Source organism: Hyperolius riggenbachi, chromosome 9, assembly GCF_040937935.1.
Source record: "Hyperolius riggenbachi isolate aHypRig1 chromosome 9, aHypRig1.pri, whole genome shotgun sequence".
Classification (NCBI taxonomy): Eukaryota; Metazoa; Chordata; class Amphibia; order Anura; family Hyperoliidae; genus Hyperolius; species Hyperolius riggenbachi.
The window spans coordinates 270840891-270856486 of record NC_090654.1 but is presented as its reverse complement, the minus strand read 5'-3'; the positions used below and the strand labels follow the sequence as shown (position 1 = coordinate 270856486).

General features: G+C 45.4%; 1 protein-coding gene across 5 annotated transcripts in view; it reads left to right on the top strand.

Annotated features, from left to right (window-relative positions):
- Positions 1–15596, top strand: part of EML5 (EMAP like 5) — a 255544-nt gene that overhangs the window by 137018 nt on the left and 102930 nt on the right. For all 5 annotated transcript variants that reach the window (XM_068254559.1, XM_068254558.1, XM_068254557.1 and 2 more), the window contains exons 11-15: positions 1173–1340; positions 2708–2814; positions 6154–6272; positions 10994–11180; positions 15187–15292. In XM_068254559.1, the coding sequence (XP_068110660.1) occupies positions 1173–1340; positions 2708–2814; positions 6154–6272; positions 10994–11180; positions 15187–15292 (687 nt within the window). The remainder of the gene's footprint in view (positions 1–1172; positions 1341–2707; positions 2815–6153; positions 6273–10993; positions 11181–15186; positions 15293–15596) is intronic.

Genomic DNA, 15596 nt, shown 5'->3' with positions numbered 1-15596 from the left:
GTTTTTGTTACAGAAGCTGTTCAGTAACAGCTTTACTGTAACAATATATGAAATCTACTACACAAAAAACGCTACCCAAAACCGCAAAGCGCTAGCTAAAACGTTACATAAAAATAAGAAAAAGCGCTTCAAAAACCGCTAGCGTTTTGCGGATCTGCTAGCGGTTTTTGGTGTGCGCCGGGCCTGAACTGGATTTTCTGGTTAATTGGCAGCTAGTGGAGGGATCGCCACAGGAGGGCAGGAGGAGAAGTGATAGAGGTGAGGAGATGAGTTTAGCACATCAGAATTTAACTCATCTCTGGGCAGAAGTGGGCTAAGTAGGAAGGTAAAACTCTACTGACCTTGAAGGGTGCCCTATTTTCACCAGGAGTGCCTTGGGCGTGTCTGCCTTGGTACTTCCTGTCTCAAATCTCTGAGGACTTCACGTGTTGTTGCTTAAAGGAGGGGTTGTATGTGAAAGACAGAGATCCACAGAGGACCTTCCAAGGGAGAAGATTTCTTGCTGGAAGCATCAAAATAGCTTCCCATGGCTGAAGGAGATAAGGATGCTTCCTGTTTCGTGCAAGAAAGCACTAATGAGTTCATTAGATGATGAGGTCAGGTGACTATGCAGAGAGAGAGAGAATGCAAACCTTGTACAGTAAATGAGGTGATGAGGAGATAACGTTGCTTTCTATTTACATAAAAATGTGCGTAAAACCACATAATAAAATCACACATTGAAAAAGATGCATTGGAATATGCAGAAATGCAGCAGCAGAAAAATGCATGCGTTTGCAATCCTGCCTCAGGTTCCTTTTACACTTAATTCGCTGCGTTGAGCATGCGTTTGCGTTAATACGCCTTGGTACGCGTTAGTGTTTTTCCAGAAATGTAATAGAAAACCTATTTGTTACAGTCCCCACAGAGTACAGTACTCTTTTTTTTTTTTGCATATGCCAGCGTGTGGGGATTGTAACAAATAGGTTTTATTACATTTGGGGAAAAAGCGCGTACTAACGCAAACGCAATGCCCAACGCAGCGGATTAAGTGTAATAGGAGCCTCAGTGTTTGGATTCGGTCCAGTGTTCCCTGCATGGAATTTTAATAGTATTTTGGGGGCACTCGATCCCTCAGTCGTCGTCTTTCACAATTTGTCAAATGACCATTTTTTAAACTCCTTCTTTTCCAGGAGCGAAGTTTCGGAAGTACTTGGGTCACTCGGCTCACATCACCAGCGTGCGGTGGTCACATGACTATCAGTGGATCATTTCGGTAGGCGGGGCTGACCACTCAGTGTTTCAGTGGAAGTTCATACCGGACAGGAAGCTGAAAGACGTTCTACATATCGCTCCTCAGGGTGAGGACTGGGGTGTGGCTGTGACACGTGGAGGCTGCCACTGCTGACCTCTTTCTTGAAGGAAAATGGGGATCCCTGGGCCAGAATGCTGCTATACTAGGATAAGCATGCAGATCAGGGAGTCGGTGGACCTGATCTGCATACTTGTTCCAGGTAGTTGGCTCAGATAGTATTGAAGACATAGGATCATTGTGATAGGCGAGGAACAGGAGGCCATTATAATGGCTGGTGTACTTTAAAGTCAACCTGTCACAAAAAAGGCTTAAACTTTAAAGGATACCCGAACTGACATGTGACATGATGAGATAGATGTGTATGTACAGTGCCTAGCACACAAATAACTAGGCTGTGTTCCTTTTTTACTTTCTCTGCCTGAAAGAGTTAAATATCCGGTATGTAATTGGCTGACTCAGTCCTGACTCAGGACAGGAAGTGACTACAGTGTGACCCTCACTGATAAGAAATTACAACTATAAAACACTTTCCTAGCAGAAAATGGCTTCTAAGAGCATGAAAGAGGTAAAAAGGGGAATTTCTTATCAGTGAGGGTCACACTGTAGTCACTTCCTTTCTGAGTCAGGACTGAGTCAGTCACTTACATACCTGATATTTAACTTTTTCAGGCAGAGAAAGTAAAAAAGGAACACAGCATAGTTATTTGTGTGCTAGGCCGCACTGTACATACACATGTCTATCTCATCATGTCACATGTCAGTTCGGGTATCCTTTAAGAACTGCGATAGTGCAGAGTCTGAGGGTGTCTGCAAAGATTTGCAATAGTCATTGCATTGATTTCTGTTGGGGTGACTTGGGATTGTTAAAGGGACTCCGAGCACCTCTCATGGGTATGCCTTTAAGACTCCGACCAGTACTGCTAAGTACTTAAAGATGCATACCTTTCTGTAGCTTGTGCTCTCCTCTTTCATTTGATGCCTGAATCGCCCTTCTACAACAAATAGTTTTCGTTCAATTTCAATTTAAAATTTGCGGCTGCTATCTTGCTATGTTATAACTTCTGGGTCACCCCTGTCTGCTCTGTTAGAGAAGTGCATCACTGAATGAAGCTGGAAGAGGAAGTGACACGCATGGCCATTGCAAGAGGCTCCTCCAGAGGGGTCATAGCACGACTTTGTTGGAAGTCGTCTGGCTTAAAGGCATGCCCATGAGAGGTGCTCGGAGTCCCTTTAAATGGGTGGAGCCTGGGTTCATGAGAGCTGAGTTTCCAGAGCTGGGAACCCAGGGATGCAGTGATCTCACCACCACAGTCTTGGAGTGGGTGCTGCAGGTGTGCTGAGCTGGGAACTCAGGAAGGCAGAGACCCCGGTGGAATGTTGTCTCTCTAAGCTGTGTTTCTATTCTGTGTGCAGAGAGTCTGATCGATTCCAACAGTGATGAGTCAGATTCAGAACAGTCAGACGTGCCAGAGCTGGACTCTGAAATCGAGCAGGAGACGCAGGTCACTTACCGTCGGCAGGTGAGTTCCTCTTCCCTGGACAGGTTCTCTGCTAATGTGATGCATAGCACAATACCTGCGTAGTACGGGTGGTTTCCTATCGGCTGCCTGGGCTCATTGTTCAGCCACTGCTTCAGCTTGAAGCCCTATGACATATTCAGGATCGTGACTACCTGCTGCTGCGCTGAAAGTCATGGATGTCTTGGGGGAATGTTTTGGTAACACTGGGGAAGATTTTTTATTGAAAACCAGTGTTGAATTGCAGCAAATCAGGTGCTGAAATGGAGCTAAAAGCAACCATCTTGATGCCTTCCCATCTCCAAAGTTAACTCCCTTTCTGGGGAAGTTCCAGTCGTTCAAATATGGCTGCTAAGGATGTTCAAATAACTTGACCACCCCCAGAGTTCAACTAAAAAATCCTTTTGGAGCCAGAGCTTTCTGTCATGCTGCTCCTACCCTGTGGAATGCCTTGCCAAACGTAATCAAGGCAGCTCCAACCCTGGACACATTTAAAGCGGATCCGAGATGAAAAACTAACTATAACAAGTAACTTGTCTATATATCTTATCTAAAGTTTAGATCGTTTACACAGCAAATCTAGCTGCAAACAGCTTCAATAGTTAATGATTATTTATTCCTGTGATACGAGAGCGGCTATGTTCTGTTTGTCACATTACACACAGGCAAGCTGATCTGTATATCCAGCCCTCAGCCTGTGAAAACATCTCTCCTCATCCCTCTTCCCCTCTGCCTCTGAAATCTCTGGCTAGTAACTTACTCCTCCTCTTGCCCAGACTGATCTCCCATAAGCCCTTGCTCCACGAGTCTAAGAGTGCCAAGGCGCTCTGGAGAAGCTGTGGGTGAGGCTTGTTTAGTTTATAGGAAATTGGAGTATTAAAACAGTTAAGTGACAAGACATTATATACTCTGTACAGCGCTGCGTAAGATGTCGGCACTATATAAATACTAAATAATAATTTAAAAAAAAAGTATTTGGCTTGAGGAATGCCCTATAAACTATATGAAAGGAACACAATTATGCAATGAGTAAAAGTATATCTTGGATCCACTTTAAATCAAAACTGAAAAGCAACCTATTTAGTCTGGCATTTATGATCACATAACTTTTCCCCTGTACACATCACTATGTACTGATCTGAGACAAGCTTATGTGCTTTAGGTCCTATGGGAGAAAATCGCTTTACAAATGTTTTGTTGTTGTTGTCAGTGAGCATCAAATTATTCTGAATTATGCAAAATTTCAGTGCAAATGTATGCAGTTTGGTAGGTTTCGATTGGTCCATTTTTGTATGCATACATTTGCATGCAAAACTTGCATAATGCTGCATCAAGTTACATCAGCTTGAAATGATTTGCATCTCATTGACTATCCCTAATGACAGCATCATGCTTGTGCCTTGTCACACCTGCGTGAAGAGACCAAAGCTGCTAATTTGTAATGCTAGGTACACACAATGAGATGTTCTGTCACATTTACTGTCAGATCGATTATTTCCGTCAGGTCCGATCGGATTTCTGCTCGATTTTCCAATCAATTTTTCATTCACTTCAGGACCTGTAAATAATAGATCTGACTAAGGTTAGTTTCACACCAGGACGTTGCGTTTTAGGGGACGTTATGGTCGCATAACGTGCCTTTAACGCAACGCCTGGTGCTCTCTAAGGTGGACGTCAGAGTGAGCCGCGTTGTGCAGCTCACTCTGGCGTCCGTGATGCCGTGATGCGCACTCTTGGACGCATGCGGCATCACGTGGTCCCGCCCGGCCAATCGCAGCACAGAGCGGCCGCTCCAGGAAGTAAACACTGCACATCACTGAGTGCAGTGAATATTAATTAGCCATGTGCCTGGCCGCTCTCCACTCCTCCCCAACACTACTGAGCATGTGCAAACAGTCTAACGCGGCTCTGCCGCTTACAAAGTACTGCATGCAGTACGTTGTGTAATGGCGCAGCGTTACTGTGTAACGCAACGTGGGCACTGTGAACGGCCCATTAATTTTTCATTGCTGTGCGGTGGGGTGCGTTACAGGCTGCACTAACGTGCGCCTGTAACGTCCCACTGTGAAACCAGCCTTAATCTGAAAATCTTATCATGTGTACCTAGCAAAGACTTCAAACACAATCTGCGTATCCCATAATGCATTGGATACTTTTGTGTATTTAGTGATGGTCATGTCTAGGAGAGCTCACGGAGAAGCATGTGATTTGTTTGATCACCTGATTGATTTGCAGAGCTCTGATTTGCTGTGATCACATCCTGCTTTAGCTCATGACTAGCAAATCAGAGACTTGCAAATCTATCACTTGACCGAACTGTTCTCATGCTTCTCCTAGAAATGACCACCACTAGGTGTATTTAGGCTCTGTTCTCAGCAGTTCCACTGCCGGACCCTCTCATCAGTATGGATGGCAGCGTACCACCGGACACGCAGAACAGTTCCCATGATTATGTTTGGGAAAGCACAGATTTGTTCATACACATTTTTATCTGGTTTTGTCCATTGCGATTTTAACACACACACGCAGATCCTATCAATGCAATTTTTTTCAGACAGTGAACATATTGCTGTCTAATACCACACATCCGCTCCTGAGCGCAGTAGACACCACTGAGTACCGCCGGAGTGGACAGCTTGTCCATACTATATGGGTACGCTGCCACTTCCAGGACAGTGTGGGGTGTGAACTGACCCATATTGGTAATGTAATTTCCAGGGCTGTGGAGTAGGTACAAAATCATCCGACTCCAACTCCAACTTCTCAGTTTATGAAACCACCTACTCCGACTCCTCAGTTTATGAAACCACCAACTCTGACTCCTCAGTGTATGAAACCACCAACTCCAACTCCTCAGTTTAGGAAACCAGCGACTCCGACCCCTCAGTTTATGAAACCACCTACTCCGACTCCTCAGACTCCAGGTATCTAAAATAGCTCCAATTCCTCGACTCCGACTCCACAACCCTTGCAGGGCTATGGAGAGGGTACAAAAATCATACGATTCCAACTCTGACTCCAACTCCTCAGTTTATGAAACCACCGACTCCAGGTACCCAAACATTGCTCCGACTCCTTGACTCCAAACTGTAAAGAGAAGGAGCACTCACATGTAATGTTCAAAGATGTGAACAGACCAGTGCCCCGGTACTGTGAGCAGCCAAATCCAGCGAAGGCAAAATGGGTTGGCACCACTCCTCGACTCCGACTCCACAGCTGATAATTTCTATAGTACAATTAGAGTCCGCTATCAGGAAATTAGAACGGTTTTTGGTTGCAGCCGTTTGTCTGTGTCTGATTTGCTTCTTGTAATGTTTAACCTTTCCTCTGCCCGTATTACAGGTGTATAAAGAAGATCTACCTCAGCTTAAAGAGCAATGCAAAGAGACGCACAGAAGCGCTTCTTCCAAGAGGCGGGAGAGGGCGCCACTGAACAGCATCCGCCTGCACTTTGTGCACGGGTAAGGATCACACTTCTCTGCACCATACACGGGGCTAACAGAAAATTTTGCTGCGGACGATTGGACACCCCATTGGCACCCATGATAATATCTGCTAATATCGGATATTTGTGCACCGGAAGTTGTATAGTGGGCGGCACTGGTGACCTCCATTTTATCAGGCCCCCAAATTCCCGATATTAGCCAGTATTGGGGGCGCAAACTCCCATGGTTCCCAATATTTAGCGTATATAGCGGCAAGGCAGAGCAGATATAGGGGGGTTTGTGGCTGGAGCAGTGGAGACGGCGAGGCTTTGGCATGGGTGAGGGGTTGGCTGGGGTTAGGAATCATGGAAGGGATCATATAGGGTTAGACATCTGTGGGAGGACTAGTTAGGGCTAGGCATCGTGTGTGTGTGTGTGTGTGTGTGTGTGTGTGTGTGTGTGTGTGTGTGTGTGTGTGTGTACAGTGTGTGTGTGTACAGTGTGTGTGTGTGTGTGTGTGTGTGTGTGTGTGTCCTTGTGTGTGTGTGTGTGTGTGTGTGTGTGTGTGTGTACAGTGTGTGTGTGTGTGTGTGTGTACAGTGTGTGTGTGTACAGTGTGTGTGTGTGTGTGTGTGTGTCCTTGTGTGTGTGTGTGTGTGTGTGTGTCCTTGTGTGTGTGTGTGTGTGTGTGTGTGTGTGTGTGTGTGTGTGTGTGTGTGTGTTTGGCTAGTGTTAGACATCGGTAGAGGGAGGGCTGGTGTGAGAATAGGGTTATTTTTAGAGTTAGTAAATTATTAAAGTATAATATTTTACTATCAGAATTACCACTGACCAACCATAGAATATCAGTAATTATACTGATATTCTACTAGTTGCGATTTCTTTGGCACCCTTTTTGCATGTATGCATCAGTGGCGTAGCTATGGGGGGGCAAGGGAAGACCTCTGTCCCTGGGCGCAGCATCTGGGGGAGGACTCGGGGACGTTTTTGAACAAAGACACTAGCCTGTAGCTCCATTGGCTCTAAAGGGCGCCAGCCGCATCTCTGCATTGGTGCATTACACTGCATCAGCAGCAATAGTAGCAGCCCCTTGATTCCCGTTTCTCCTTACTGTCACATATATCGGCTGTGTGCATATACAGGATAGATCATTTTTCGCCGACACATCATTGGGGATCATGTTGGCCAGTAATCTACCATGTTTACAGCTGTGGTAGATCATTAAAACACAAAAGTGCATTGTGCCTCTGTTCACTTGTTCACCATTCTTCATGCCCCCTTAAAGAGAAACTCCAACCAAGAATTTAACTTTATCCCAATCAGTAGCTGATACCCCCTTTTACATGAGAAATCTATTGCTTTTCACAAACAGACCATCAGGGGGCGCTGTATGACTGATATTGTGGTAAAACTCCTCCCACAAGAAGCTCTGAGGACCGTACTTTTGACAGTTTGCCACAATGTAACAAGGTTCACAGACAGGAAATAGCTGTTTACAGCTGTCTCCAACAGCCAAAACAGCTAGCAGCAGCTACATAACCTGCCCACAGTAAAAATGTCACCATGTAATAAATGTCAGAATGTAAATTAGGGAGAGGAAAGATTTTACAATGAGCAAACACTGACTAAATCATTTATACATAATTATGGTAAAAATGAAGCACTTTTTTTTTTTATTACATTACTTTCACTGGAGTTTCTCTTTAATCACAGATGTATAATTTGCCATAACTACTTCCTGTGTTAAGATAGTCTAGATTTTAACCACTCTAGTTCACACTGCAGGCACTTTGCTGATCACAGTTCAATCAAGATGCATTTTTCACAACTGAATTGTGTTTGCCATTTTCTTGCCCATATAGCTATCCTACCCAGATTCTTCTGCAACATGTCACTATCTTCAGCCTCATCTACACGGTACAATTTTCCATCAGATAGATGGATCTATTAGATGGCTCTAATAAGAAATTGCATCGTGTGTAGACATCCAAATAGTTTCAGATCAATTTTGCGATAGATTTTGCTTTAATAAGTACCCAAAATCTATTGCAAAATCTAATGCAATCCAATTGGACCAGTTGGAAATTATCTATTAGATCTGTCCAATAGATCTGATCTGATGGAAAATTGTAACGTGTAGATGATGCTTTACAGTGTATATAACAAACCACTCAGGGATGTATTATGACGTAACAAAAAAAAGTGTATTATGACAAAACCTCACATTTACACTCTATAACATCACAATCCCTCAGTATTGCACCACCCCTTTAAAACCATAAGGCCACAATATAATCACCCAACATGATCCTCATTAGCAATATTGCACTGCTGACTATCACCAAAAATTGAATCTATGCCTGAAAAGAGTTGTGTCCTTAATAAGCTATCATAAGCACCAAAAATGCAAGTTCTTCCATAGGCAAAAAACACATCAGATCTTCCTTATATCCTCTCCAGGGTAGCACCCTTCAGCTTCAACATAGCTTGTATCACAGTTCATAATTATGTGCAAAAACGGCAATAAAGAGCAATAGCAGAGTCCATCTACTTGGGTTTTGACTCACTTGTGCCTTAATACAGTGATTATAAAAACATGCAGCATCAGCTCACCGTGTCTTCACCCACTCCCTGAGCTCCTGGGAGGGGTATACAGATCTTTTCACTCACCGCAGTAGAGCCTGTGACTGCCACTGTGAACAATTCCTGTTAGAGATCAGCCTGCCCCAACATAAGTCCTGGATGCAGGCGTCCCCGCTATCCTGGGGGCTTACCAGCTGTCTCAAGCAGTCTCCTTCGCTGCTGCCCACTCTCTCACTGTGAGGCAGCAGCCCACGCCAAATAACACGAGGAGTATAGGCTCTCGTATCTCCCTCGGCTGATGTAACACGGTGGCCTCTGCAGGACAAACTTGTGGACGCGTTTCATCAAATTACAATTGATTTCTTCAGCACAAACAGCATTCTGCTTTACAGTGTGCTGATAATTCTGTACAACTTTGTATCATCTGCAAAAATAGCAACATTACTTTCTACTGCATTTACTAGGTCATAATACATTGAAGAGTACTGACCCCGGTGGAACCCGACTGCTAATAAGACCCCCATTAAACTTTTTGCTTTCAGTCCTTCAGCCAGTTCCTTTTCCATGCACACAGATTCTACCCCGCTGCATCCTCAACTTCTGGAGAACAGTATCCAAGGCCTTTGCAAAGTCCAAGTATATCACATCTACTGCACTCCCAATATCCACATTAGCATTCACCACCTCATAAAAGCTGACCATATTATTCAAACAAGACCTGTCCTTAGGGGAAAACTGTAGCGAGAGGGATATGGAGGCTGCCAACTGCCATATTTATTTCCTTTTAAGCAATACCAGTTGCCTGGCTATCCTTCTGAATCTCTGCCTCTAATGCTTTTAGCCATAGACCCTGAACAAGAATGCAGCAGATCAGGTGTTTCTGACATTATTGTCAGATCTGACAAGAGATTAACTACATGCTTGTTTCTGGTGTGATTCAGACACTACTGCAGCCAAACAGGCTGCAGGTTTGCCAGGCAACTGGTATTGTTTAAAGTGAACCTTAAGTCAGAAAAAAAAAATTGCTAATTGCAGTCAGGAATGCGGAGAAAGCTACGCGTGGCCAGTCCTGGCGGGCCTGTCGGCAAAAACGAAACTAGCTGGCAGCGGGGGACCAGAGGATTAGTGAGTGGCTGCGAGGGGACAGGACTGCTGCAGGGGGCTGGTAGAAGCCCCAGGTGAGTAAAACTCTTTTTTTTCTGGCTTAAGCGTCCCTTTAAAGGGGAACTGAAGAGAGAGGTATATGGAGGCTGTCATGTTTATTTCCTTTTAGACAATACCAGTTGCCTGGCAGCCCTGCTGATCCTCTGCCTCTAATACTATTAGCCATAGCCCCTGAACAAGCATGCAGCAGATCAGGTGTTTCAGTGGTTCAGACTTATAAGTCTGATCTGACAAGACTAGCTGCATGCTTGTTTCTGGTTTTAATCAGATACTACTGCAGAGAAATAGACCAGCAGGGCTGCCAGGCAACTGGTATTGATTAAAAGGAAATAAACATGACAGCCTCCATATACCTCTTACTTCAGTTCCCCTTTAAGGGTAGGAACACACATATGTGTTTTCCACTATGTGCTATGGAAAACGCATATGCGATTCTGCCTAGTGTGTTCCTACCCAAAAAGGAAATAAATATGGCAGCCTCCATATCCCTCTTACTACAGTTGTCCTTTAGTAAATCCATGTTGATGCTGAAAAATTTGATTATTCTCTGGTATGAAGTCTTGTGTAGAATCCCATACCTCAGATCCCCCAGTCTACCCCTTACCTCCACCCCCCCATCATTCCTTATTTCCTTGCTCCCTCCCCTATTTTATTTATAGCCTTGTTCCTCTATTTAACCTCCTAAACCTATCTGGATGACTATAGTCGTCTCGATAGGAGCTTTGCTGGGCTGTCTGGACACACAGGCCCACCCAGTGTGGTTGCAGCGGTTGTGTGCTCCCTCTGCTCGTTCCCAGCGGCATTTACAGCGGATTGATTGGTGCCCAACCGAAGCCTCTGTCGATGAATAAACATGCCTCAAGACACGAGCCAGTTGAAATAAAGATCGTACACTTCCTGGTAACTTCCAGGAGAGTGCATACCAAAAAGTAAATTTATTAAAACCTTATTAACTTATTACCCCACTACCCTCCTTCACTTTTTTTCCCTCAATCTTCCTCTCTCTGCAGGTATCGGGGCTATGATTGCCGCAGTAACCTCTTTTACACCCAGACGGGTGAGATCGTTTACCATGTTGCGGCGGTGGGCGTGGTCTATAACCGTCAGCAGAACACTCAAAGGTTCTATCTCGGGCATACGGATGACATCCTCTGCCTCGCCATCCACCCCCTGAAGGACTATGTTGCCACCGGTCAGGTGAGTCCGCTCCTCTTTATGACGACCATCATTTCATCCACATAAGGAGACGTCTCGCCAAGGGTGCTCATACATTATTTATGATGATCGAATCTGGCAGAGATCGATGCCACAACATGGCCATTTATCGTTTTCCCGGGCATGCTGGAAAATGTTGGACGTAAGAGCTCAGTCGGGTGCGCTGCGGTAACAGTGTTCGATTTCCTGACGACTAATGGCCTCTGGCCAGTCCACTCCCAAGTGTATATGTACCCCGTCATGAGGTGTGTGTTGCAGGGGCATCTGTCCAACTTCTCGATCCCTCTGTGTTTCTTCATTGCCACCTGGCACCTTTACCATGTGACACCACTGCAGTCACTATATGAGCGGGTGTCACCAGGTGGCGATTCAAAAAGACACTGGACACAGGACGAGGCAAGAAGTCGCACCAGCAGAGACGTGATCAGTTACACAACTTCCTCCATGGGACAGTATTGGGGGGGGGGATTGGGGGGTGGTTGCTGAATTCCATTGGAAATCTGTCTGCACTATGTGGACAGGCAGTAGGTCTCTCTCTGATCAGATTTGCTCAGAGAAGGATCGATCTGGTGGCAGATCAGCAGGTTTTTGGCAACCTGAGAACTTTGCGTTGTGACTGATTAGGGCTTTGGGTTATGTACAAGGGAGGCACGGTGGCCTAGTGGTTATTACTCTCGCCTTGCAGGGCTGGGTTCCCAGTTCAGATCCCAGTTAGGGCACTATCTGCATGCAGTTTGTATGTTTTCACCCTCTATTTCTGGGCTTTCTCCCGGCACTCCGGTTTCCTCTCACAACCCAAAAACATTCAGATGAAGTTAATGGACTTCCTTCTAAATTGGCCCTAGACCAGAGGTAGGAAATCTATGGCTCGTGAGCCAGATGTGGCTCTTTTGATGGCTACCTCTGGCTCACATACAAATCAGTAGGGGCTGATTTATTAAGCTACACTGCTCAAGCAGCACAGCTCAGTGTGGCAGAGCAAGTAACATTCTCAAGGTAGGCACACTACTGCTGTAGCATACACTACTAACTTACTCGTGCTCACACCAAAATGAACAGCTGCTCCAATTGTCCCACCATGGATCCTGTCAGGTCCAGTGACTTTGTAGGACAAGATCCTCACACTTTGATTGGCTCAATAGGCTGTTTGTCACTTGACAGGCAGTCTATTGGGCATAAGTGTGGGGATCTCATCCTACAAAGTGAATCAACCCACAAGTCAGCTAGCTAATTGTACAAGCTGTTAGTCGGTATTTATCCTGTCTGGGAAATGCTGAAACCCAAGAGAAGAAGACAAGTCTGACACTTCCGCTGCCCAGAGGATCAACTGTATACAAATCACCATGGCAACAGGGACGTGAGTCCTCTGCTGCACATGTGCACCGTCCCAGTTTGAAACTTTGGTCTCAATTCACTAAGATCATGCTGAAGATAATAAGGCAAGAGATAACGTACCACCACACAGTGAGAGAATAATCCTATCTCTTCATTCCTTAAAGAGAGTCTGAAGCGAGAATAGATCTCGCTTCAGACCTCATAGCTAGCAGGGGCATGCGTGCCCCTGCTAAAACGCCGCTATAGCGCGGCTTAACGGGGGTCCCTGTCCCCCCAAACCCCCTCCGTGCAGCGGGGGAGCGCTTCCTGGTTGGGGCAGGGCTAACCGCCGCAGCCCTGCCCCATGCGCGTCTGTCAGACGCGTATCTCCGCCTCTCCCCCGCCCCTCTCAGTCTTCCTTCACTGAGAGGGGCGGGGGAGAGGCGGCGATGCGCGTCTGATAGACGCGCTGGGAGGCAGGGCTGCAGCCGTTAGCCCTGCCTCCAGGAAGAAGAATACGAGCGACCATTTTCCGACCAACTTTTGCAGAGGGTGGGTTGGGGGTGAAGGGACCCCCGTTAAGCCGCGGGATAGCGGCGTTTTAGCAGGGGCACACGTGCCCCTGCTATATATAAGACCTGAAGCGAGATTTAGTCTCGCTTCAGTGTCTCTTTAAGTTACCTCCTCTGTAGTTAAGTTACCCCCTCTGTAGTTAAGTTACCCCCTCTGTAGTTATTTTCACACACAACACGTAGTTAATTAACAGCCTGTCTTTAACTTTAGAATTCTGGAGTTATTTTAAGGATTGAAGAGATAACTTAAAGATAGAAGAGTTAACATTAGGTTTGCCTGAGGTAAAATGTTTCCTGAATACTACATACCTCGTCACCATGGTGATAACTCTAGAAACGTTATTAAAGACAGGAGATAAGCTTAGTGAATTGAGGCCAATGTATGGCTCTCAGGGAAATACATTTTAAAATATGTGGCGTTTATGGCTCTCTCAGCCAGAAAGGTTCCTGACCCCTGACCTAGCCTATGATACATACATAGACATGTGACTATGGCAGGAATTAGATTGTGAGCTCCTCTGAGGGACAGTTAAGTGACAAGACAATATATACTCTGTACTGAGCTGCAGAAGATGTCGGCACTACATGAATAGTAAATAATAATTACCGTATATTCCGGTGTATAAGACGACTGGGCATATAAGACGACCCCCCAACTTTGCCAGTTAAAATATAGCGTTTGGGATATACTCGCCGTATAAGACTACCCCCTCTGCATCCTCCATCCACCTGTCCCACCCCTGTATACCAACCCCTTTTCACCTCACATTACTTAACATCAAAATGATTGTATCATAAAACATTTATCATAGGACATCATAGGACAATATAGGAGATAAACAGTATAAAATATTAACTGAATAAAAGATACCGGTAGTAGCAACTGGCATTGCAGTGGAAGGGAACAGAGATCGCGCTGTGCTGGCCATGCGGGGACCGATGAGTCCATCGCTGTACCGTGTGCTGGAGTCATCGGGAAATTGTTGCAGGCTTCGGGCTTTCCATCTTGAGTTAAAATTTCCAGCAATCCAGATGGCATATTGCGAACAGTCACTCGCGCGGGTAATAGAGCAGCTTCCTGGTTGCGGGTCACCTGACCGGTGACATGTGCGCTCCACAGTCCGCCGACAATCTCTTCCGGCGTGAGCACACATGCCACCATTGGAGCGCACAGCCGCACACGTCACCAGTCAGGTGACCCCCGAACAAGGAAGCTGCTCTATTACCCACACGAGCGGCTGATTGCAATACGCCATCTGGATTGCTGGAAACTTTAATTCAAAACAAAGATCCCAAAGCCTGCAACGTTTCCCGATGACAGCAGCACCCGGTTACAGGTCAGCCTAACACATGTGCTGACACCTGGCAGCCTGACACCCGGCGTATAAGACGAGCACCGACTTTTCAGAAGATTTTTAGGGGTTAAAAAGTCGTCTTATACGCCGGAATATACGGTATAATGGTCTTCAGGTTATTAGCTGTATGCCGCTGTATCTGGTAATGAGCATTGGGATAATAACCAATATAAACAAAGAACATGGAAGAGATCTGACAAATGGAAATTCTGTATATTTTTTTGTATTTCTACAACCAGCTGTAATGTAGGTCTTTGTATAGCATGAACAGGCTGCATACATTCTCAACCTGTTTATTTTCGTCTCTTGTCATAATGTGGTGCTGCTTAAAGCGGACCTGAACTCAGAACTTCCTTTCTGCTCTAAAAGATAAGCAACAGCATAATAACCTTTAAAGAAAAACATTTCTTTGTTACATCTGATACAAATCCTGCAATAAATCTTCAGTGTGTCTACTTTCTGCTTTCATGGAAACAGATATAAGGTTAACATCCTGTGTTTATAAATTAGCTGCTCTGCCACGGCAGAGGAGTTTTCTGAGCTGTCACAGATCAAACTACAACATGTCATTAGTCTCAGGTGAGGTGGAACTAGACAGGCTAAACTCTCTGAATACATACAGGGTACATTTCTCTCTGTTTTCCTTTTGTCCTGAGCAAGAGTTCAGGTCCCCTTTATAGCTTATCTTCTCTGGGGATAAACCCTCTTCTGACATTTGGGGGTAATGGCTTCCTTTGTGTCTTGCAGGTGGGCAGAGATAGCACGGTGCATATCTGGGACTGCGAGACCATCCGACCGCTCTCCGTGCTGAAGGGACATCACCAGTACGGGGTCTGCGCTGTGGACTTCTCAGGTGAACTATGTGTTTTTGTTACTACGATGGAACCTCGGTTTACGAACATATTTCATTCCAGGAACATGCTGGTAATTCAAAGGACTCTTTAGGGGCCCATACATTGGTCGATTTTTCAATTTTTTTCTATTAAATCGATCGATCAGAAATCGATTCTTTCAAATCTATCGATCGATTTCAATGGATTTGATCTAGCTGACAGGATGGAAGATCTAGGTCAATCTACTGCTGGCAGCAGATCGATGGCCCATAGAGTTGCATTGGATCTAATGGTCCAATAATGCATTTAGATCGATTTCCAATA